Genomic DNA, 26,965 nt, shown 5'->3' with positions numbered 1-26,965 from the left:
TAATCTCCATGTCTTTTTTATTACCTTGGAAAGTAGCAATTCCTTCCAATTCCAGAGGAATCTAGAATTAATCGATCTCTAAATTAATTTTCTGCTTATGAAAAGATTAGCCAGACAATACATATTTAGATATTTTAGACATTAAAGGCTGATTTACCTTGTCACCTTCAGAGAAAGTTATTCCATCAATGGCCCTTTTCCAAGTAATCTCTGGGATAGGTTCTCCTTCTGCTTCACAGATGAGGGTGGCCTTCCCATTCTCAAACGTGGTTTCATTTTTAAGTTGTATTATTTGAGGCTGTACTGTTAAAAATACAAATTACATTACTTATCCTGCACAAAGAATGTCACGTCAAAATCTTTTAAACCACTTTTTTTTTTTTTTAAAGCATGTTAATGTTTGTTTACTTAGGATTAACTAAAGGTTTAACGTCACCATCTATGAAAGCAATCAACTTTTCTGACTTCAAGTTGCACAACAACTGTTTCTGTACGTCTGATGACCTGTACTCCTGGCTCAGCTTGGCTGATACCCCCAGGGCTGCCTGCTCCGCTGCTGGGGTAGTGTTGGATGGGCGCTGACTGACGAGGCCTCTGCCCTGGTGTCTGGGCTCGTGTGCTTTGCTGCTGGCTCGCTGTCCCTTAGGGACCAGCTGGCCCTTGCTGCTCTCTGGCACTTCAGGAATGAACAAAGATTCAACCTTTCCACGACCCTCCTCCACCTGGGCAGGAATAACTCCATGCACCAGTGCAGGCTGGGGACCAACTGGGTGGAAGCTCTGCAGGGAAAACCCAGTGGGGTCCTGGTGAACAAGAAGGTGACCAGGAGCCAGCAATGTGCCTCCGAGTAGAGAAGGCTCTGGGGGATCTTAGCCATGTGTATAAATACCTGATAGAGGTGAGTACAGACAGAGCCAGAATCTTCTCAGTGGTGCCCAGTGACAGGACAAGAGGCAATGAACACAAATTGAAACACAGGAAATTCCATTTAAGAAGAGAAAAAACTTTTTTTACTGAGTGGGTGACTGAGCACTAGAACACCTGCTCTGAGCAGGGAGTTGGTCTAGATGGTCTTCAGAGGTGCCTTCCTGCCTCAGGCATTCTTTGATTTTATGATAATCTGTGTTTGTCCTCAAATACAAATTATTTGGAAAAAATACAGAATTATTAATTTTCTTTAGAAATATCTGCCTTACACAAGTTACTGAATTTAACAAAATCTCCTCATAGCAAACATATTGTACTGGTATTAACGCTAATAAGAATTGAAGAGCCCTCTGATACAAAGCTATTAATCCTTACTTACTCAGTAGATAGGTAGTAAAATATAATTTAAAAATTCCAGCTATTGTTTGCATTCTTCAAATCATTCCACTTTATAGCCACAAGTAGACAGCAACTATAGTTCTCAACCTATACTGTACTGTGTCAGGTTATTTACATACGCAATACAATTTCTGGTTACACGTGAACACTTTTATTTAGAGGACTTATCTGTACAGTGTCATACAAGAACTCTGTTGTAGAACTATGCATAGAATGTTACTCTCTTCCATGGCATTCAAGTAGCTTCATAAAAAATGTTTTGGCCCTAAATACTCACTCATGTATAACCATTAATAAGTTTCTCTGAACCTATCCACTTCGTACATTGAATGAGACACTCATCCCACTGGCAAACCTAGCATGTAATCATGCAATAAGAATATGATTCAGTATGTTTACACCCAAAACAAGTGAATTAAGTTTACAGGAGTAAATCTAATTTTGGCAGCTCTTAACATTGACTTTGTAAATATTAAGAACATTTGTTAAAAAATAATATATTTTCTACGTAGTTTTCCCGAGTTTCGCTTTTGAGGAAACCCTACTATAGTAGGGCTATTTTCTACTATGAAGTAGACAATAAACAGAGAGGTAATCTATTTTCTAATTGTGTTACAAAAGTATATGCTATGCAGAAAAGTAGTATTAGCTTATGCCAGTGGATCAAAAGGGGAAAGAGAATCATTTGGGTTGGAAGAGACTCCAGGACATCATCTTGACCAACCTCCTCATCAACACAGGCTCAACAGACCCTGTTCAGACCAGACTGCTCAGGCATGTGTTGAGCACTATCTTGAAAAATGCCAAGAACAGAAACTGCACAGCCTTTCTCACGAGCCTGTTGCAGTGCCTGACTGCCTCATGGTGAAGAATGTTTTCCTTATGCCTAGTCTCCTTTTTCATTTTATGACCACTATTTCATTTATGACCATTGTCTCACAGATGCTGCATTCAGCAGTACCAATAAAAACAATAAAACGAGGTTCAAACTTGCTATATCCAGACACAACACCTACCTCTCTTTTATCCATTTCCCACCACACCATGGTGGCCTCATTTCTCATTCCTTATCTCCATACTCCTTCTGTTGCTTGTCTACCGTCTGTTCACCCTTGACTATTACAAATAAGCTATTATGTGTTTACAGCAGAGAGATGAAAAACAAGTCATATTTTACCTAACAAAGCACTGCACTAATATCCTGGTTCATTAAGATATAATCTACGATGAGTGACACTGTGTGCAGAAAGAAAATACCCTGACAGATCAGGGGCTCTTGAAATGTCAAGTGGATCCAGCTTTATTGGAACAGTAGAAGGTAGTAAGCAAATGCATTACAGTAAGACATCAGTTTGGCTGAGAAAAGCTGAAGCTCTCCTCAATAGTATAACAAGGGATATCATTTGAAAGAACTACAAAAAAGAATTCGAGATAAAAGATAAACATGTTAAACTTCAAAATAACTTCAGGTATTACTGTCACTTTCAGAATCATCCAAATGCCTATGAAATATTCTACCCTGGATAATTCAGATACTCTATTTCTATAGCCATGTCTCCTGGCTACAATATAATCTCTTCTTTCCTTTCTTTCATTTGATATGATATGATCCCCAGAAACAGGGAAAGACCTACGGCAGATATATCATTCATAAAAAGAAAGCATCATATATATTTTTTTATGTCAGAAATTTTCAAAATTTGGAATTACATTATTTCTACCAGAACAAGAGGATTTCCCCATCTGGACATAACAGACAATAGGATCTTCTCAAGATGATGTATGTTCTAAACCATATAACTAATACTGTTTAATGTTTGATCTTAGACTTATCGTCTAATTTCTTTAAGGCCTTCTTCAAATGGATCACAAGACAGAAAGTTTTAGCTTGACATTTTAGACATGAGCAGCTGACATTTAAAGGAATATGCACTGATTAATCATCAAATATATCTAGCTGACAGTTATTACTAGGAAGAAGAAGAGAACTCAAATGGGGGATATTATTTAATTGCTTCATTTTCATAGGTCACAAGTCATAATTTGCTATTGGCTAGAAGTTTTTATATTGTTTGACTACTTTTTGATGACATTTTGGACATTGGAATATATGAATATACTTTTGTGTACATATAAATAACAATATTTATTTAATAATGCCAAGACTAGTATTCACAGAAATACTGAAATAGGTGTTCTGCCCTCCCTCCCTTAACTGCTCTTTCTAAATTCACAAGGTCATTCTCAAACTGAATTGGTATTTGCTTGCTGTACTCTAGCAAATATGAAAGAAATGAAAATACAGGGTCTTGGAATGTCAATCCAAGAAGTCTCCAGGTCTTTGCTGGTTTCTTCAGTCAAAAATACTGAAATATTTGTATTATAATGTACTTAAAAAATTGTAAACTGAATGACCTGAGCAAAATGAAAGAAGGCTTGAATACAGAAAGGAGTTATGCTTAAGCTTCATGAAAATTGTTTTATTTGGAAGGAAAAGGAACTACTCGTTACTAGACATGCATTTTTTAACTATTAACAGAGTGATGTTGCCAAATAAAGAAATAACATTTACTGGTTGGAAAGTTTGCTCTCTGAGCAGAGAAGGTTAGTGTTAAGTTTTCTAACACTTCCTCAATAAACAAGTTTCTTTCAGATTCCTTCCTTGGTCTCTTCTAGATTTTTCTCAGACAAGGACAATACCCTTTTAACAGCAAATTTAAGCTCATTGCTGTGTACCTTACAGCCTCCCCAAAAAGCTTAAGAAGAACTTTGATAGCAATCTGAGGTTCTAGATTTGTTATTGATTGCTTACAACTGATTTCTTGAAAAAGGTACACAATTTATTGAATTCACAGAGTTCTACCCGTATCTTTGACAAAAGAGTTTCATCAGACTTGGGAAGCAGCACATATATAAAGTTTGAGATAGTCCTGATTATATCTCATGAAAAGAACTGCTTTAAACAGCTTGTTATTAATACAAACATGGATTTACTGGCAAGAGGCTTAGCATATGTCTGTATCGCTGCCCGATAGGATCTCTTGATTAATATGACACATGAGGAATCACACTCTTATGCTATCTTCCTGCACGGCCACACTTGCATCAGGTAGCAAAACTGCAATCCGTCCTTCTGGAAACTGCTGGTACAATTTGAATTTAGTAAAAAAGCTAGAGTCCAACAAGGAAATATCTAAGCAGCAGATTCCTGCAACTTGATGCCTGACAGAATAAGGATTCTCACACACACCAGTATGAAGTGTTGACTTGATTCAGTGCACGATAAACCCGAGTCTTTGTACATGTTAAAATGGTATTACTACTTCACACTCAAAGGGATTTAAGACTTGTCTTCTGAGAGAACTGGCATCGCTGCCTTTGTAGATTGCATCATTTTTATTTTAAGAATCAGAGGTGTTCCAAACAGGTAGGGAGGTAAGGGGAAGGAAGAAGGAATACAGAAAATGTATGAACTTTTGACACTACATTTTTAAATGATGAATTACACTTTGTGAAGCTGTAGTTGGGGATATCTGGGATAAGCAGGCACAGACAGTTCCATACACAGATCCATGGGATTCCCTTTCTAGATATATCAGTGAATTTAAATAAAGAGCTTCCATATATGTATTGAATAGTATCTTAGAAAAAAACCCAACCAAACCACAAAAAAACCAAACCAAAACACATATTAATCTACTTATTAAGCTCAAAGGAAAATTAATGAGGTGTGCTCCAGGTACTATAAATGTGAAAGGAATGCAGTCATTAAGCCTAAAAATAATGGAAAAAATGTAGACAACATCTCACCCCAATCTCATTACAGATTCACTGCAGCCTCTTTGGTTACAAGATGCATGACTTTTCAGGGCCTAGATTAACCTAAAGGTTTTGAATTTTAACATTTGGGACACATCTAAAAGGGATAAGACAGGAGAGGTCTGTTACATGTCCTCTCATCTGCCTGATGACAGATAAAAAATGAATAATAGCATATACTTTTCTCAATAACCAATAAAAGTTACATTGAACACATCTGCAAAAACCTTCTTGCTATACAAGATTCAGATTATGCTTAAAAAGACATCTAGAAACTAAAAATGATATGTGCTTAAACTGTACAATAATTATAAGGGGTCTTTTGTAATGCTTCTCAAGGTTTTTTTCCCTCATTTGACTTTCATGAAATCAATTGTCAGAAACTACTGAAATGCCAATGAAATACTTTTTTAAAAGCTCAGACTACCCTCTCATTGATTATGTAGGTAAAACACCTATACCCTAGAGAAACTGAAATTATCATATGCTAGAAGTCCTTCCCAATTTTTTCCCAATTCTCATTAAAAAGAAAATATTTTTTCTCTTTCCAGAGAAAGAAATTTCTAGATGTAAAAACGTCTCTTTCTATGTACAGAAGAGAGATAACTTATGCATCATGGAATGGCAGAACCAAGCATATGAGTGATTAAGGAGTGGAAAACAGCAAGTAAAGAACAAACAAAATGAAGATATAAAAACTGTCCTCAGAATATAAGCACTATTCTTATAAAGCATGAATGTTTTTAATTAGAGCTAATTTTGTTTCATTTAGCCTGACCAGATTTTTATTATAAGGTAAATGAACACTACTGCCACCACTCTGGAGATGTAATGATGGAAAAATACATGTTTAGATCTTAGAAAGTAAGATGATGTAGGAAGGTTTTAAGGGATTGAATTTTCTTGACTGCTTTAAAATCAACTGCTTATTACTATGTGATTATGGAAACTTTTGTTGAGGTGCCCATAGCTGTAAAAATGTGGTAATAATAATTCAAAATGCTTATTCACATGTATCCAAACACACACACACACATATATGGCTAATTAAATCACAAAACAAATCAAAGAAAACAATGAAACTGAATAGAATGGGTAAAAGAGATATAAAAAGCTACCAAGCAGAGACAAATACTAAAAATATTTTTAAAGAATTCAAGAAAGAACACCTATTGTTTCAAGCCATTCAGAAGGACCAAACATAAAGGAATTTGTATCAAAAATCTTAGCACAAGTCCTAAGTGTTAATACAGATGAGATCTTTTAAGTAGTAACAGATAATGATAGAGAGAGAACTCCAGCAGGTAACAGGATGACAGACAGAGATTACCAAATCATGATCAGTAAAAAATCCTCTGAGGGAAACAGGGCTTTCTTTACCCTTCTAAGTCTTATTCAGTAGAACAGATAAAAAACACTAATAATGATAAAGAATTGGGGAGAGCAAGGTGTATGCATATATGTTTCTATACATATGTTAGTGTTCCAGACAAACTGTCAGAGTAAGAATTTGAAATGAGGACAAACCAGCTTTTTTAACACTGATACTGGAAACAAAAAAGATGTTGAACAAAAAAAAATCTAGGTCATGCACGGAAACTAAACATATGCAGGTGTTAGATGGCACTAAGATGGGCATGTCCATTCCAAAGTGCAGAGTACTAGAGGAATTTTAAATGCTGAATGCTATAATGTTACTATTATTTTTATTGCATTATGGTTGCGTTACTGTTTTTACAAGTTTCAACCCTGCCAGAGCCCTGTTGCAGTAGAAACAGTAGTCATTGCCCCAAGGAGTTTGCACTGTAAATTAAAATTAAAAATAGCAGGTAGGTGAGACAAGCAAGCTAATGGAGTGGGAAAGAATAATGTAATTTAATAGGTCATTTTAACGCAAACTGGCTGTTTGTGTACTATTTAGCTATAATAATCAGCCATCTGCCTCACCATTTTCAGACTGCAGGTTTTTTAATACATTTAAGGGGAAGAAAAGTATAACTTGTTGGCTGTACGTATGACTGGGATCTTAGCCTGTGTGAAAGAGACAAAAGAAAAAGTAAAGCTCTTTGTAGGAGAAAATACAGCCACTCTTCTCCACATTTTCAGACTGAAAGTAGAGGTGAACTTTGTAAAGGTAATACTAGGCTAAAATCACACTAGCTTTAGAGATTACAAATAAGGTAAGAGGCTTAATTTATGATACTATTCCCTAAAGCCAAACTAACAGTACACAGATTATTATAATCCAATTTAAATATATCCAATAGTAAGCCACGCAGGAACAATAACTCTTAATATACATACTCAACGATATGCTCTTAATTAGCTCTAACCAGCCAGGAAAGAGACCTGGGAGACACTGCAGACAGCTCTGTGGAAGCCCCAGTCCAGTGCTCAGGGAGAGCCAGAGCGGCAAACAGCACGTGCGAGAAGGCACCGAGATCAAAGCAGAAGCAGCTCTATGCTGCTGGGCAGCCAGGCCCCCCCACGACAGGAATCCTGAGCGCCGCTCTTGCCTGGCCATTTCACAAACAGGGAATATAAAGGAATGCATGGTTCTGAGGTTCGTAATGGTTTCCACAGGAGGAGAAACTACACAGACTGGAAACCCGCAACTTAGAAAATAAATGAACTAGTGCGACAGAAAACTACAGTTGATGCAAAGAACGTACGGAATTATTCTTCACTTTTTATCTTAAAATGAGAATTATGAGCCAAAGAAATGAACAGGCTCCAAACTTAAACATAAGAAATAATTTTTCGTGCAAGAAAGAAATCATTGAAGGAATTTAGGAGTTTAGGATGTCATGGAAACAAAAAGGATGTGTAGGTTCAAAATGGATTAAATAAACTCATGGCATCTATTAAATAATTTGGATTTAGCTTTCTGGGGAGCCCACAGAATAGTGGTTGTTAAAAGGTGGAAGAACATATAAGGAAATACTCAGTCTGGTGTCTCCCTTTCTCTACGTCTTGCATTAGAAAGTTACCTTGACTCAGGAAAAAGCTACATAAATTTCATCCATACTTAAAATTACTCGAATAGCACACAAAATTATTTCTGTCAGAAACTTCCCTAAAATCATATCTAAACTAGCAAGTCTTTTCTATTCCTTCAAACTATTTTTATTTTTCAATTTTGGAAATACAATTGACTAAAATGTTTTGGTTTCTCCACAAAAATCTTCAAGATGCTCCACATCTTGAGGCTGGGATGAAATTTAAAATTGTATTTCTTCGTCTTTCCTTTGAAAAGCAATTGAGAATAACTTTCCAGCACCTCAGAACAACGAAGTAGCCCAATGGTTAGACAACCCGTCTGGAGTATGGAGCACTGGAGACAGCACAGCATGGAGGGCTATGAAGAGTTTCCCAAGTAGGAAAGAGAGTGGAAGGCACACAGGCACAGATAACCTGTTCCCCTGACACCAGGGCTTCAGCCTCAGGCTCCCAGATCCCAAAGGACAGCATTAGCTCTCCCAGAGCAAGTTACCACATTAGTCTCTCCTGTGAGAACTGTTTCACTTTGTATAAATCACTATTAGTTTTAACTGGGACTCAACATTTAATTTCCCATGGTCCTAAGTACATGTTTTAACTGTTCAAATATCAATGGTCTTTCTCTCTACTACAAGCTATAGTTAACGTAAAAAACCCCAAACACATTACTTTTTCCCTATTTTTTTCATAAGTAAGCTACAACCTTTATCCGGCACTATGATTCTGAGGGAGATTTTCTACGTTCTCACAGATGCCTGCTCTCACTAGGTTATAGCTATACAAAACTTCAAAGAAACTATCATCAGCTCTATGTAAAGGAATCATGAACACAGATTGGGTGGTAGAGCACAGAAAGAGAAAGAAGTTTTCATGTTATTACTTTTATCCTTTGAAAGTCAGATCAGACAATATTTTTGTGACCGCATCTGCAATCATGCACTTAAAAAAATAAATATCAAGAAAGAAAAACAAATTAAAAAATCAGGAACACCTCTGCATTGTGTCTTATAAAAAACCCCACTGCTTAGAAGTCCAAATAATTTTTTTTTCCCCTGTTCAGAATTTTCCCTTGTTTCTCCTCTTGGTTTTCTTGGAAGCAGCTAACTTTTAAAGGAAAACCAGAGTGAATTAACAATTTAACACTCCATTGTACTGTATCTGAAGAGTAGAAAAGCAAATACCTAAGATAGCCTTTTCAAAATTAAAGTCAGGAGTAAAGGTTAAAGTAGCCAACAGGGAGGAAAAAGCTGTAAAATTATACAGAGAGTGGTTTGCTGCATCAGTAGACACCTTACAGGAACACTGTTTCACTGAAAATTGTGAATTATAACCTCACTTCCCTACTGTTTACATTTAAAAAGAAAGGATGGAATATCCTGTGTAGTACTTACCAAAAACTTGAAGGAATGTCTGTTTTTTATCATTTCCTGCTTTATTTTTAGCATTACAGATATAAGGACCTGCATCAATATTTTTTATATCTCTTATTGTTAGTTCTGTATTGCTTCCTCTCAGCATATATTTTTCATTTTCTTCAATAAGTTTACCGTTCCTAAAGAAATTAAAACAATGTATCAATCAACCAGTAGGTGCCAAAGTCTGAAAAAAAATCTATTATGGAAGCATCAATATGTTGAAAATAATCTTTGAGGGAAGAGACTGCTGTTATGCTAGCCTCAAAAATGCATTAACTCACACAGCATAAATTGGCAGTATGTATGGAAGAGAGCTGATTTTAGCATGACAAAAATTGTTCTGCAGGACCACAGTGGTTTTTCATAAGAATGTGCACATTCTAGACACAAGCAAAGCATTCTGAACTGCATTTTGACGTTCAAGACCCCACCTTCACAATTTTATTGTCAGGTTCTAAAATATATACGTATGAAAAAATACTATAATATCTTTATTCTTAAATGTTCAATATTGACCAAATGTTTTGAAAAATGCTTCTGAACAGAACTCTAACATATGGCTTACACTCAAGGAAGGACAGAGGGAAATTGGTTATTCAAATACACACTTGTATTTGAAAGTGTATTTCAAAGCATAGCTGTTTCAGTTCACATTAGTAACAATGTACCAACTTATAAAAAATATTTTAAATTACTTTAGAGCCTATTGGCACATGAAGAACTCTTCCAAATTATTTCCTCTCAGTTGTTGTTGGCTAGCCACAACTTAGTAAGCAGGCATGTCTCCAGATGTTAGAATGAGTTCTGAGCAGATGGTACAGAAATAATAAAACCTGTGAACAATTCTGAGGGCTGACTGAGGCTCGACCGGTCCATTTGAGCATCTTGGCATACACACAGTTATCAAAACATCTTCTCTTTCAAGAGTGCAAGTCTAGCTTTTTTATTTCTTCTCATTCTGCCTTGTTTGCTGCAGGCTTCTTTTGATCTTATATCTGTTGAATCATCAACAGTCCCTTCTCATAAGCACCTACATAAAAATTGCCTGATTTTCATAAGCATTGATAATCCTGCTGACAATGCCAACTGCTTGAAAACTATTTGTAAAATGAAACCAATATGCATAACTGAAATATTCTTTTCTTTTCTATTCTATATGCATAGTTTAGGACATCTAATTTTATTTCAAGATTTGAGCAACAATGATTTTCACTTTCTTTCTGCTCACATAATGCTAATAACTACATATATTTCATATTTTCTAAAATAATATTTTCCCTAAAAGCAAGAATACAGATTCTTTCTTGGGAACATTAATATCCATTAGTAGCATTTTTGTAAATAACTCTAGTCCACTTAGCTGTCCATTTCAAGACATTATCATGATACTTGTTCATCTCCTTTCCAAAGCAAATCGTAGAAATTGTTTTGCAGAACAGAAAAGGTCTAATTTTCCACATAGGTGGTTTCACAAAAAAATCTAGTAATTTCTGCTAGGAGACAAAAGTCTATACTCAAGGTCAGAAGTGGTTTCCAAATGCCTGTTATCACAAACATCAACTGTATCTATGACAATTTCTAAGCAGAAATGAGATTATAAGCATTCCCCTGGATCCTCTAGTGAACAGGAGAGATTCAGATTGATGCTGATATTGGAGAACAGGAAAGCATGAATAACACATTAAAAGTGGATTATTTCTTTTGTCAGATAATTCTAAGCCTTGTCAGTAAAGATAAGGGGATTGATCCAGCTAAACTTTACTAGTGTGAATTATCTCCACAGATGTAAACAATCATCATGTTTTCAGTAGGACTATTCACATGAGTAAAGATTTCCAGCTCATGACCTGTACATTTGGATCTTCATCTGTCAGTCCGGGCTAATTTAATTCTATTAGTGTATTGCTTCTCTGAAGGTTGTACTTTACACTAATGTAGTACCAGCTTCAATAGAGATATCAGTTAAGTCATGAAAGGATTAGATTCTCTCAGTCCATGAAATATCAACAAAGTATATACGCATATTAAATAGACCAGCAACTAAACCTTGCTGACCTTACTTCTTGACTAGGTATTTCAAACTGCCAAATTTGTAAGTGAACTAAAGCATTTTTTTTAAAAAGATTGACACATTAGATCAGATGCCTCCATTTTAACTTGACAAAATCTTAAATATTGTCAGCACATGGAAATGAAAAGCCAACATAAACAGTTAAAGCTTTACCACATTCGATACTGTCTTAAAGAGTTTAAAGCTTGAAACTCCTGTCTCATCCAGCATCTTGCTTACAGTCAACACGGAGAGGTATATAAGCCACTTCAGTAGTACTGTCATTTGATTTTAAAAATACAGCCGTTTTTCATGCCCTAGCTGCAGCTGACCTGTTAAATTAGTTCATTGGAAACCAGAAACAAAACAAGAGAAAAGAGAATCAAGACATTTTCTTTTTTAATTGACTAAAATATCAGGAAGGTAAGACTACAGAGTGATAGATCCAAATGATGCAGGCCTTGCTAAAGAAACATCAATGGAGCGAATTGAGAGAATAGCTGGTGTCAGAGCACATTTTAAAAGGGAACAAAGACATGAGAACACTGAACTGTGTATAAAACAGGTCTTTAATCTTGATGAACCATCTCAACAGGTATGGATGAACTTCTTATACAATATAACAAAAATCCTCCAGTACAATGGAGTAGAAATCATTCCCACCCTTTTTATCAGAGCTTTTCCTCAGCTCTCCAGAATGCTCAGTATAGTTTTGAACATTTTACAAGGAAACATTATTATCTGTTATAATAGTTTGCATCTCTCTGGACTTTTTTTCCTTAGCACAGTTATGTATTCAGAAAACAGACTTCCATTACGTCACTTTATTATACCTGCCCATTTTACAAATGGGTAACCTGAGGCAAATTAAATGACTGAGCTCACATAGATAACTGGTATTGTTAGGAATAAATCTGAACACATGATTCCCATAACTTGCTGTAACCAAAGGTTATAATCCTTCCAAAATCAACATCAACACTTAATCAAATTCAAGATCTAATTCCACTTGTTTATTAAAAAAGAAACAAAAAAACCTGAGGTTAATACCAACTCACATTCAACATCAAAAAATACACTAAACAGGATGAAAGTGGGAATATGAGACCTTGTCCATTAATTCTGATAAATGGATTCAATTAGGTTCTCAATGGATGACATGCACATTAATATTAGATAAATTAGTTTTGATAGACTTTCCTATCACTGACAATGCTTTCTAGATTTTTCTCAAAATCAAGAAGTATTATGTTGATCTAGTTTTCCTATGCTCAGTCTAATTTCTAAAGAAAAAGAATCTGAAATATTCTAGAAAATTAAGGTCTTCATCTTGACCTATCTTCAAGATAAATCCAAGGACAAGGAGAAGATATCAGCAGATTCTGAGTCCTTTTAACTGGCTACCAATATATGAGTGAAAAGGGATCTGAACAGTTCAGGACAGAGATTTCAGAAATTTGATGCAGAAATTTAGTACCGGAATACAATTTAGAATCAAATTTGCTTCCTCCAGAAAAAAATAATTTAGTTTCTCCCATCTTTTTTTCCGTTTGCATATCAAGAATAATGGTCTGTCACAGAGAGCAGGGGCCTTTTCCACCTATCACTTTACAACCTCTCACTGTCAGCAAATAAAAAAGCAAGAATATTTTCTACTGCCAGGAATTTATAGCCTAATAAGACATAATAAAAAGACAATGAAAGGGAAAAAAAAAAACCCCACAAAAATCCCACAACAGGGAAAGGAGGCATATAAGCCATTATTCCTCAATATGAGATAGTTCCTGAAATAGAAACAGAACAGACACTTCCCCATTTAAGATCCAGTATCTAATACATGAGCCTGTTGAAACTTTTCTAAAATCTTTAAAAAGATATTTAATGAATAGTTTAAAAAAGTCAGTTGCCTCAGGGGCTGAAAAACCAAAGGAAAATCTTTCATTAGGCTGTGATCAGTAGACAGAGCTAAGTGTCTCTCCAAGACACTTAGCCTGTGTACATGCTGTAATATTTATAAAATACTGAAAAAACCCCCACAATTGTAAACAGAGATATCCACAAACCGTGGAAATTCATGCATACTTTCTTAACAGTATAAAACATTAATTTTGGTTCTCTTACAATAAGGCCATTTAGGATACCAGGTTTCAGATAACTCTTAAGAATTTTGGCCAGATAAGACATACATTGTAAAAAATTACTTCAAAGAAATTAAGTAATCAGAATATTCAACCTTGGGTCGAATTCAGTATTAGCTCTTTAATTTAGGCTCTGCATATTTTGTTTTTCTTTTTCCTCCTCTCCACTAAATTTTGAATTCTAAGCCACATTAAGGAATTAACTCTGCATTCTATTTATTTACATCTCCTGAGATTCAAATTGCACAACAGAAAAAATTAAATCCACATTTGTCAGTGAAAGAAAGGAAACATTTAAAATTAATCTAACATTGTTCAAAGATGCCAAAGGAGATTAAGAATTGATGGAAAACCCTCTTATGTCCATTTTGAAAAGGTAGTGACCTTTTAATTCACCTGAAATAATATATGTAGATGCAAATTATTCAGGTCTAAAATAGAAATGTGCACTAGCATGAGGAGTCTGAGATACTTTATATCCCAGGACTGATGCATATCTTCATTAAAATTGAAAGAATATACAGTGTATGGATATTTCTTTACAAATGTTATATGGTAAGTGTTCCCAAAGGACATGGCTATACTATGTTCATGTCATTGATATCATAAAAAAAAATACTCGTGAACTTTAAAAACATTTACATTTTCAAGACATATTACATTTTTAAAATTACATAAAATACACTTAAAACTTATTCAATGAAACATACCTATATCCTAGGAGTGTCTAAAGCCATACCTCCTTCTGAATCTCATTGAAATGGAGAGTTAGAGTTAGAATCTATTTTTGCAGATGGGGAAAATGTTATCTTTGTTATCAGTATTGCTGATCTGTATTAGATATTTATTTATTGTATAACTGCATTTGGTTTTAGCATTCATGTGCAAAAGCTGTTGTGAGATTTCTGCTTGTATTGTTTTTGAGATATGGACTCATTGCTTCAGCTTTACTTGTTTCCCCTCAAATATGAAGAAATCATGTCAATATGGTATTTTAGTTACTTTTTACATTTATCTCACTTGCTGGTAACCTGAGTGCAATTGAATTTGTGTGTGTTCATTCACTTATTAATGCTGAATCTAGCTTTAGAAGTTAGAACAGAAATGGACAGCAAATGCTCTTAAATTTCAGTACAGAAATTAAGGTTGCACAGATTAATGGACTGTGATAGAAAACTGTGACACATTAAAACAATGTGCTGTGATGTGCAGACCTCAACTGAACTTACCTATACCAACTGATTTCAGGTGGAGGTGATCCCGCGGCTCTGCAGAACAAAGTTACTGCCTCTCCTCGATCTGCAGTGGCATTAAAGGATTTCTGTAGCAGAGTAATTGCAGGGGGAACTGAAAAATAAAACATTATGTCCTATTAATGGAAAACCAAATGATTTTATGTGTTTCTGGAGAAATTTAAAGCACAGGATGGGATCCTTTGCTAATTTTGGAACTTGTGGTAACACTTAGGGATCAAGTTACAATGTTGGTATTTCTTTACTTTTGTGAAACACAGGATTTTTAATATTCTCAGGTCATTTATAATTTTTTTTTTATAAGAATAATTTTTTTTTTTAAAATCTTCTTTAGCAGTTCTTCAGTTTTCTTACAGAACACTTTAAAGTGACTGAAGTCATACCTAGCTTGTATAAGACACAGTTATGATTGGCACTAATTTAACTAACTCAAATGAAAATATATCTCTAGTCTTTTTTATCTTTCATTCAATTATAAAGTTGATATACAACTATGTACTCATGTCACACAGTGCTTTTAAAACAGGTGTCAGTATGTAGTAGCCTTGATTATGCACATTTAATTATTTTTACTGAACTCCTGCATATTTTCTTGGCAGGAGTATCACCAGCTTCAAAAGGTGAGACATGATAGAACCCAATGGACACAATCTATTTTTGGAAATTGTATTTCCAAAAATTCTAATTGTATTCAGAGTGTGACAAATTTTGTCCATTCTTGACGGGATGAAGGTATTAACTAAAATTGTAACAGTTCACAGTTAGTTCTACCTAACAGAAAAAATAGCAATAATATTTAAGATAGAACAGCTCACAGGCTGATATTTAATATCTCTGTTCATACGGTAATTTTAAGACAGTTGTTCTAAATCTGTTTCCATTAACTGCCAAGCAAATGAACAAATAAAACCAATCCCAGCAGACTGGAAGGAAGAGGATATGTGGAAAAGACGGAATATCAGGGAAAGCAAGAAGAAAGGGAAAAGAAGATTAGAGCTTCACAAAATACAGGTCTTTGCCAGCAAGTCCATACTGTCATCAGAGTGACTCTGAGTTATACTTTTTAGCTTTAACTTTCACTAGAGAAAAAAAGGAGGAACAGGCAACTCCAATAAACTTGCTTTTAGCTTCCCATTGCACTTCCACAGATTTTTCTCACAAACCATTGAGAATCAACTTCTGTTGCTTTGCACCAAATATTTTAGCTTTAGTATTGTACTTCAGAAGCATTTCCAGCTTCTGAACCTTAAATATATCAAATTATTTTAAAATAATGTGCCAGAATTATCAATGATCAGTACATCAATGTTGTTATGTACTCTTCACACTTTTCAATGGTGTGCTTAAATTTAATTGTTTCACAGATCGCTTCTTTCCTATCTGAAATCGCATGGGCCATTACTCAGCATACAAAACACTTCTGTTGTGCAACATCTTCCATGAAAAACTGTCAGTTAGAAAACATTATATACATTTTAGCCATTTTGCGGTGCATTCTAATGTCCAGACCTGAAAATCTACTCAGTAACATGAGGGGATGAAACAATTCTTTCCTAGCAGTAGGAGGTTCTTCGCTGCTCACAACTGAGAACTACAGGACTATGACTTGGTTCAGCACATTACTGAAATGCTTCAATCTTCCAAGAGATACTGCAATGACAATGAAATAAAATGAAATATTATTTTTCTTTTCAAAAATCAAGTTTTATTTTTCTCATCATTCTTTCTGGAAGAGGGCTATTTATCTTTGGCTCTGTTGTTGTATGTATGTAGGATGGAACTAAAGCGTGAGCCTAAAAGAGGAAAAGCCAAATTAAGCTATACTGGCAAGTCTCACATTTCAAACTTAAAGCAAAATGGTAAAGTCCAGTCATGTTTAAGTGAAAACAGTAATTTTTCATTTATGCCAGTGTAGTCAGGAAGACTATCCAATTAGTGGAACTTCTGAGACAGCAAAGAAAACTTAAAGAAATAAATCTAATTTACCAAAAGAGAAGGGGGGGGGGGGGGAAGGGACAAAATTTTTTGGTTTTTTTTCAGAAGGACTTGAATTCTTTTGTTCTATTTTATACTAACTTTTTCTTTTTTTTTTTTTCCCCCCAAACCCTGCCATTTAAACCTCACTGTAAATATGGGTAGAGAAGAAATGCTATAAAAAGTTCAGTGTTGCAAAAAGATACATAAACATTAGATTTTAAAGAGATAATCTAGCTCAAATGTATTTCAATTTATTATCCATTATAATCCCCCAAAGATTTCCATACACTAGAAACTACTTTTTTTATGTCAAACTTTGTTCCAAGATTTACTTTTAATTATTTTTGAGTGAAGTTGCATTCTGTTCATATGTAATCTTTAAAGCACTATACAAAAGTAATCAACATAATGAACATCCAGCTAAAAACTAAGAAAGCTTTCTAACATATATTTACTTACTGTAAATTGCTTTCACACTTTTTTATGTTAAGTCTGTTTCACAGACTACGTCTTTCCTATCTGAAATCACCTGGGCTACAGATTGGATATGGAAATACCAAGTCCCCAGGGCAATGAGCCTCTAAATTTGTGGGCCAATAATCTAGGCAAACAGATTTTAGAATTTCCTCTGTAAAATTACTCAATTTTCTTCTTTTTCATAAGTTAGTACAGAGAGGATTTGCATTGCATTTCAGGGACTTCACCATCAAACTATTAAGCACAGTCTTGCAACACTAACCAGAACACTGAATATCACTTTCAAAATAGTTTCTTTTACAGATTTTAGCTTTTAAAACTACATGCATGTGACCTGAGTCATAACTTCTGCTATGATCAGCTAGTTTGGACACTGGTATAGAAGAGAACATACCCTACTATGGTCTGATGGAAATGCTGTCCACTCCATCTCTTCTTCCTGTTATTTATGTCTCTCTCAGATGTGAATTAGCCAATGTTATGTCAACCAGCTTAGCATCCAGATAGAGTGGAGAATGGAAGAAATATTTTCACTTTTGATTTGTTAATTCCTTCTGTTCAAAATGAGATACATCTCTACAACATTATCTTTATGTGTAGATGTAAGTGCCCGCTATGTAAGCCCAAGACTAGACTGTTTTAAATTTATATCCTGATTACAAAATATTTCTTTTTAATGTAAGAAATTTATAATAAATTAATTCTACTTACTACTCCACTAAAAAATAAAAATAAATTAAAAAAATGCTTAAAGTCACCTGATTTTAGTTTCCTAGAAAGTCATTGTTGATAAGGAAAATAATAACATTCCATCCAGGTATCTCAGTTAAAAAGTTCAATTCATTTCCACTTAGTCAGCATCACCTGCACATGCTGCTTCATCAACTGTGAACATTTCTGCTACTTAGGTATCTAAATATCGGTATAGCCACCTAACTTCAGGCAAAGAAAGAATGAACTTTTGCAACATGTTCTTAAATCATTTGGAAAGTGGCTTTTCACCATTTTATTTTGGTGATTGCAAGGTCTAATCCTTCATTTTATAGTAATAGTTCTACTGGTGATTAATTTTTCTCGCTTCCATATAGCACAAAAAACCATTCTATAGGCAAGTATCATCCACATGGGCAGATACGACTCAGTTATGACCAAAATGGCTCTCAGCCTCACACAATGTTTTTCCACTCTCTCTGACCTCCCTTTTTAGTTGGACAGAGAGGCAAAGAAACAGTACCCAATAAAGTACTTGTTCACAGAAGAGGTGATCTTAGTTCAAATCTTTGCCCTGAATCAGAGGATGTATGGGTCGCCTGCACCATGGATAATACTCTAACTAGAAGGCAATAGGTAAAAGGAAAGCTAATAATTTCTTTTTTTAACTAAATCATCACTGTTCTTGCAAAAGGGCATCTGAGATTTCACACAGTTCTACCATAGCCTACATTTTTGAATGAAGTATAATTATATATATAGTAATCATATTTGCAGAAATAGAAACAATATCAACTCTTGCTATATAATAAAGAAGACATTTAGAAAGCAACATATATACTATTTGCAATAGAGGCACATCATACATGGAGAATTCTGCTGCTCTCCAAGTAGATCAGCAAAGCCCTTATATTCCCCTTGAAAATGTATTTCCACTGTAATCCCTAAGAACATATGTGAGAGCAAGGAATAATATTATTGATTAATTATTAATCTCATCATTCTCTGTATTCACCTCTCCCTACAGACTCTCACAAAAATTTATATTTTTTAAAATGTAAAATTATGGGTTACACAGTGTGCCAGCTCTCCTGAAGTATTCCTATTTCTTTCTTGTTTAGCTGCACTTTATCCAGCTTTGGAGACCTTGTATGGTTCTTACTATGTGTTTGTATAGATCTTAGATCTTTCAATAGATCCTGTAGGCACTATTGCAATATAACTAAATAAACAGTAAAGTTCTAAATAGTTTCTACATGCAAATACTGTCATGATAACTTTTTCTTTTTATACCAAGCTTTGATTATCATCCAAAGTAAGAATTATTGCTTATTTTTTGGAAAAGGAGACATGGTGGAAATACAGCCATGTAGATTTTACTGGCTTACAGTTTGCTCCTTTTTTTCCTTTTTTTTCCTTTTCTTTACTGAATCCAGTTCATGCATAGGTTTTCCTTTCACCAAAGACCACTATATTTTTCTTTCTTTCTGATTTTTAATATTACTCTAAAAGTAATTCTGAGACAAGTTTAATACATTCAGCTTTATGTAGAAAAACCTATTTATTCCTATAAATGAAGCAGAAAAGAGCTCTTAATTGATACTACTCTACATGAGCAACCATGTAGGAATCGCTCAGTTGGCAACCCCTGCTCCTCCCAAAACTATGAACTGAAGTCTAAAGGTAAGTGAGTGTTAGTTTTCTTATCTAGAGTCATGATAAATATATAAAAAAACAAATTTGTGGATATAATCCACCAATAAAGGACGTGAAGTCAGACCATAGTTTGCAATCTGAAGTTTTAGGTTAAATACAGGCTCAGTGTCAGCTCAACCGCATACAAATATCAGATAGAAGTGAAAGGTGTTGTGGTGGGTTGACCCTGGCTGGGGGCCAGGTGCCCACCAGAGCCGCTCTCTCACTCCCCTCATTCACTAAACAGGGGAGAAAAGGCATAACGAAATGCTTGCAGGTCGAGATAAGGACAGGGAGAGATCACTCACTAATTATCGTCACGAGCAAAACAGACTGAACTTAGAGAGGGAATTCATCTAATTTATTACTAGGCAAAACAGAGTAGAGGAATGAGAAATGAAATCAACTCTTAAAACACCTCCCCCCACCCCTCCCATCTTCCCGGGCTCAACTTCACTCCCGGCTTCAACCTTCCCCCCCTCAGCGGCACAGGGGGACGGGGAATGGGGGTTACGGTCAGTTCATCTCACGGTGTCTCTGCCGCTTCTTCATCCTCAGGGGGAGGACTCCTCTCATCGTTCCCCTGCTCCAACATGGAGTCCTTCTCACGGGGTGCAGACCTTCAGGAGCAGACTGCTCCAGCATGGGGTCCCCCACGGGGTCACAAGTCCTGCCAGCAAACCTGCCCTGGCATGGGCTCCCCTCTGCACGGGTCCACCGGTCTGGCCTGGAACTTGCTCCAGCATGGGCTTCCCATGGGCCACAGCCTCCTTTGGGTGCCTCCACCTTCTCCAGCATGGGGTCCTCCACGGGCTGCAGGTGGAATCTCTACACCCCCTCATCCTTCCTCCATGGGCTGCAGGGGGACAGCCTGCTTCACCATGGCCTTCACCACGGGCTGCAGGGGGATCTCTGCTCCGGTGTCTGGAGCACCTCCTCCCCCTCCATCTGCACTGACCTTGGTGTCTGCAGAGTTTCTTACATCTTCTCACTCCTCTCTCCGGCTGCAAAAGCTCTCTCTCTAAGTGTTTTTTTCCTTCTTAAATATGTTATCACAGAGGCGCTGATTGGCTTGGCCTTGGCCAGCGGCGGGTCCGTCTTAGAGCCGGCTGGCATTGGCTCTGTCAGACACAGGGGGAGCTTCTAGCAACTTCTCACAGAAGCCACCCCTGTAGCCCCCCCGCTACCAAAACCTTGCCATGCAAACCCAACACAGGTGTTCAGAATGTAGGTTCATATCCATGTGCATAAATATCAGCAGAGGAAAATCTCATTCAGCATTTTAAATGCTATCAGATGCACTGTTGGAACTGTATGTAACCAGGAGTCAGGGTAATGCAGCACCACAATACACACAGAAGGAAGTAATTTGTCGGGAGTCTTCACAGTGTGTAGGTCACGTACTGCTATATTCTGTCACAATATGTAGGATAATCACTCATTTGTTTGCCACTGTCTGTAAACTACCTACAACAATCTAAAGAATTCTGCTTCAAAAATTGCTGCTTGACTGTATGGGATAAATAATACTGTGCCAGAAGCTGCTCTTTCTCCTGAAATTAACTGAGAATTCAACTTCCATAATGACTTCTGTAAACTGGGGTTTGCCAAGAATGACTAGTCAAGGACAAAGCATTTAAAACTCAGAACCTAATAGGCATGATGGAAGTAGTTTCATTGAAAAACTGACATTAAACAGAATGTATAGATTAAAAATGCCCTTTAGGAACCGTGTCCTTTCCGGACAATATATGAAAAGATATTTATTTTTCAACAGGTCAGCACTGAATTTAAGAGAGAGGTTGAGCTAAATGCTTCATCTTGTATAATCCATTCATATTCCTTCACAGAGGTTTATTATAAACTGATAAAATGTATAATGCTACTTTTCAGATAACTCATTATATATTTTACTCTTAAAAATAAAATGTTAAAAATCTATAAGTAATACTGTTAATCTTGATAAAATGTATCTGTTACTTTTGGGACAGTTAAAATATGTTCAATGCAGTGAAGGTGAATAACTATGAAAAATCAAGTGTGTTTTTTTAACAGTAAATGACAAAACATTGAAAAATACAGGGTGAACTGAACTACTATATATTATTGTGTTGGGTTTGCGTGGCAAGGTTTTGGTAGTGGGTGGGGCTACAGAGGTGGCTTCTGTGAGAAGGTGCTAGAAGCTTCCAACACAATTATAATCTGAAACTCAAGTCTTCCAGTGATTGTCAATGTTCCGTGAATGATTAAAACCAACAATCCATCGTTTACTTATTTATATACAGTATGAAATGCAATGAATTCTATTTATGCAGTTGTCATGGTTTAAACCCAGCCCGCGGCTAAGCACCACGCAGCTGCTCACTCACTCCCCCACAGCAGGATGGGGGAGAGAATCGAAGAGTGAAAGTGAAAAAACTCAAGGACTGACATAAAACCAGTTCAATAGGTAAAGCAAAAGCTGCACACGCAAGCAAAGCAGAACAAGGAATTCATTCCCCACTTCCCATGGGCAGGCAGGGGTTCAGCCATCCCCAGGAAAGCAGGGCTCTGTCACCCACGTAACTTGACTTGGGAAGACAAACACCATCACTCCGAATGCCCTCCCCTTCCTTCCTCTTCCCCCGGCTTTATATGCTGAGCATGACGTCATATGGTATGGAATATCCCTTTGGTCAGTTGGGGTCAGCTGTCCCGGCTGTGTCCCCTCCCAGCTCCTTGTGCACCCCCAGCCTACTCGCTGGTGGGGTGGTGTGAGGAGCAGCAAAGGCCTTGGCTCTGTGGAAGCACTGCTCAGCAGGAATGAAAACATCCCTGTGTTAGCAACACTGTTTTCAGCACAAATCCAAAACACAGCCCCATACCAGCTACTGTGAAGAAAATTAACTCTATTCCAGACAAAACCAGCACAACAATATAGTAGATTTTTTTTAAAAAATATTAAGCAATTACATTTATAGGAAAACAACACTAAGCAGACATGACAACTATATTAACCAATGTAATCAGGATTTTTTAGAAGCTGATATATTTTTAAATAGGCTATGATAATCGAGTAAAGCAAGAAGTCAACTAAAAAACTTTTTCTCCTTACCATTCACAATAACAATTATGTCCCGAAAGTCAATTTCTCCTCTGGCTTCCACTCTTCCTTCACATCTGTATACTCCTTCGTCACTTTTATTGATGTTAAGAATTTGGAGATTATTGTTTGCTAATACTGCAAATCGATCTAGAAAGGCAAGTAAGAGATTAAGTGGTGTTAGTAAATCAAGACAAGATGAGGAACACTAACTTAAATAAATAATATTTATGTACTTTTTCTGTATAACCAGAATACTCAGTGACAAAAGATTTGTCAATTAAAAAGTAAAATGTCAGCAGAGAAATTTGTTTTATTCCCACTCTAAAATACATTGCCATTTCCTAAAATTCAATCTGGATTTTCCATCCATAACTTCCTACTTACTCTGAGGAGTCATCAAAAGTAAGTTAAATTTACAAATTATTTCAAAATGAGTGGAATATTCATGAACATCTACAGAGAATATAAAAAACATTAAAGAGATGGAAAAAGGATAAATTGAGCAATTTATAATAAAGTAAGTAAGAAAATGCTTCTTCCTTCTCTGTCTAGATTAACCAACTGTCTTTGTGCCCATTTCATGGCACTATGCTTAATCATTTCTCAGCTTCCTTGCTCTCCTTCCCTCCTCCTATTCCTTTGCTATCTAGACTATATCACCATAGTCTATCACTTCACAGAAATGGGTACGAAGTCAATACAACAAAGCACTCCCCCTTCTTATGCGTAGTTCAGCATAAACTGAAATTCAATAGACCTATTGAGTAGCTTAAGTTCATTGAAAAAAATCAGATTCTGAACAAGTGCTCATACACTTTCCTGCACATGCAGCAGCAAAATTATAATCTGCAAGAGTAAACTGAAGGGAAGGAGGTGCTCCAGGCATTGGAGCAGAGATTGCCCTGCAGCCCCAGGAGAAAGCACGGTGGAGCAGATATCCACATGGCAGTACATGGAAGACCCCGTGCTGGAGCAAGTTTATCCTGAACAACTGCAGCCCACGGATGGGAAGGACCCACGCTGGAGCTGTTATGGACTGACCACCACCCGAGTCCCCCATCCCCCTGCACTGCTTGGGGTGGGAGGAGGTAGAGGAATTGGCAATGAAAGAGTGAAGTTGAGCCTGGGGAAAAGGAGGGGGGAGGTGTTGCTTTAATTTTGTCTTTGTGTTTCACCATTCAACTCTATTTAACTGGCAATAAATTCAAATAATTTTCCCCAATTAAATTCGTTTTGCCTGTGCTGGTAATTGGTGAGTGATCTCCCTGCCTTTATCTCCACCCACAAGCTTTTTCATCTCATTTTCCTCCCCTGTCCTGTTGAGAAGGGTAAGAGAGTGGCTGGGTGGGTGCCTGGAAGCTGGCCAAGGTCAACCCACCATAACTAGTTGATATTAATGGACTCTTGAGAAGAATTACTTCCTGCAGTTCACTGTATGTGTTGTTTGAAGAACCTGCATACTTGTTATTCAGCTGTCTTTCTCGTTCTATTTGAACCAACGTCATCCTGTCAGTATTGTACGATGATGAGATTTATTAGCCTCTAGTTTTAACTAGCGACCAAGTGTCATTTTTCACTCTGCTTTCCTTTTTGATTCTGCTAGATTTTTAACGCATGCTAGATTTCCCACAACACAACACTGATATTCCAAAACAGTGATAAACAACACTTGGTAGAAAAGCTTTTGTGTAGTTATACAGCTAAGAGTCTATTCATAGAACATATGTGCATACATATTTACAAATAAAACAGCTTTTTATATTATGTGGGCTCTGTTTCATTACCAAGAACTCTATCAGAAAAATGTAAAAAAAAAAAATTATTTATGCTTCACCTGATACAGGTTTACAGGACATTAATGGCCTCAACACATTTACATTAATTATGTCTAGTTTATTAAAGTCACGCTTGAACATTAATGCTATTTTATACACTACAACATACAATTTATATAATCTTTTTCTTTCCTGTCCCTACATAATTCCCAGACAGCTGTGCTTCAAATGTTTTGAAAAAGGTGAGATCTAACTTCTCTTTAATCATTGGTAACTTTTTTAACATAAATATTTTATGTGTGAGATGAATGAAAGGGCTGGAGATCACCTTTATTTCTTTAAAATGCTGTAAAATGAGGGTTCATTTAGTAACAGGAAACAAAAACCGTAGGTGTTGTCTGGGTATCTTTTTAACTTTAATTGAAGAATAATATAATGGATACAGTAGGAGACATTCTCATGAGTAAACTACGTATAACAGAAGAAAAACATCTGGGGTCTTTTCCTGCCACTTTTACTGTCTACATACAGACAAAATTAATACACATCATATTATAAGGAAACTTTAAAAATGGAATATGAATTGAATGTGTGACTTTCTTTAGAAACTGTTGCTCTCCATGTTTTATCCTTTGGTGGACTTGTCAAAGAATAGTTCATGTCGTTATAAAAATGCCACTAAGTATACAATGATACTATTCTCATTCAGCAGGAATCAATTGTGCATAGACCAGCTGGGTCAACAAATGCACTGAAATCTTGACAGGCAGAGGTTAGATCTTGATGGATGCACATGTACTATGGAACACTCAGGAGGTTCAGAGCAGTAGAATAAACCAGTAATACAACATGATACATAGAGATGGTGCGCACACAGATAAAGTTCACTGTCCCATGGATATCATAATAAAAATTGTGTCCTATACTAAATGGATGACAGTTGGTGGATGTGGACAGTGACTGGGCACTACACTCCTCCAGCTCATCACTCTATTAGCTGGACTCAACTCACTCAACTTCAAATGGCTAATTTAGAAGAACAGTCACACCACCTTTCCCTTCAGTCAAATCAGATGTTAAGTGGTATGGATGGCAAGAGGGATTGCCTGTGTCTTTTCAGTGCCTCATAATCAGAACTTGAGGAATTTTTGACTTATTGCTTGTAAATTTTAATGTGTTCTATGGTATGTACCAGGCAATGACCCATGATGTCTAACAAAAAGGTTAGGCACAGCTGTTCATTCTAAGACTAGGACATGACAAAAGACCTGTTGAAGAAAAAAATCAAAACTTTCAGCAAAAGTTGAAGACCAAGACTCTTATTTAAGATGTCCCTCATACAATCAAACCAGTCATTCTCTACAGGAGGGACTGTTTTTCAACCCAGTAATTTCTTCTTCTAGACCAAAAGTAAACACAGCATGTTAACCATCTAAAGCTAACATTCACTTTTGCACATCAGTTTACGCAAGTGTATTTAACAGGTCTACATTGGCTCTGCAGAGCAATGGCACCACTTTTTCCACTACTGTAATTAGAACTGCACAAACTACTGACTTGAAGTGGGAAACCTAGTTCTCAGAGACTACACTGAGGAAGGAGCAGAACTGGCTTGCCATAGCCTACCCAATATGATCTAGAGGGTTAGTCTGGCTCATTTGAAGTCTGTCTTATCAAGTCTTTGAGAATAAAAGAGAATTTTTTTTACGGACCACACCAATCATAAGATAACATGCAGCTCCCTAGAACTGTAACTAGAAGGATTTTCAAAAAGTAAATTCTAATAGTTTTCCAGAACCTTTTATCATACATACACTGTGGTCTTGAAGAGAATCATCGTACATACTAAAAATGCCTATGCAGGGAAAAAAATAGACCCTAATAGAACTACGCAATTGAGAATGTAAAACAATAAAATATATCAAAGCATACAGGAAATACCAGTCCCTAATATTTTCTATCCAGTTGTATACAAGATATAATTTTCTACATGCATTATAGTTACATACCACACCTATGCTATATTTATAGAAAACTGCTAATCTGATAGTGGAATTCTGACAAACCTTAATGATCTGAGCAGTGACAGAATAAAACACGCATATTTATACAGATGGTGGGTATTTTATATGTAGCATATCTGTATTAACAGCGGCAGCTAATCTTCTAAGGTTAACTCCAACCATAAAGTAATATACAAATGCCTGTACATAAAATTTCTATATTTGCTTTAAGCACTGTAGA

General features: G+C 36.2%; 1 protein-coding gene across 1 annotated transcript in view; it reads right to left on the bottom strand.

Annotated features, from left to right (window-relative positions):
* The window catches only part of NCAM2 (neural cell adhesion molecule 2), a 317,334-nt gene that overhangs the window by 110,772 nt on the left and 179,597 nt on the right, over positions 1–26,965 (bottom strand). The window contains exons 5-8 of the mRNA XM_054812538.1: positions 22,956–23,093; positions 14,978–15,095; positions 9,537–9,697; positions 158–303 (exon numbers count right to left, since the gene is read on the bottom strand). Coding sequence (XP_054668513.1) covers positions 158–303; positions 9,537–9,697; positions 14,978–15,095; positions 22,956–23,093 — 563 coding nt within the window. The remainder of the gene's footprint in view (positions 1–157; positions 304–9,536; positions 9,698–14,977; positions 15,096–22,955; positions 23,094–26,965) is intronic.

The sequence above is a fragment of the Grus americana genome, chromosome 1, assembly GCF_028858705.1.
Source record: "Grus americana isolate bGruAme1 chromosome 1, bGruAme1.mat, whole genome shotgun sequence".
Classification (NCBI taxonomy): Eukaryota; Metazoa; Chordata; class Aves; order Gruiformes; family Gruidae; genus Grus; species Grus americana.
This window is presented reverse-complemented; position numbering and strand designations above follow the sequence as displayed.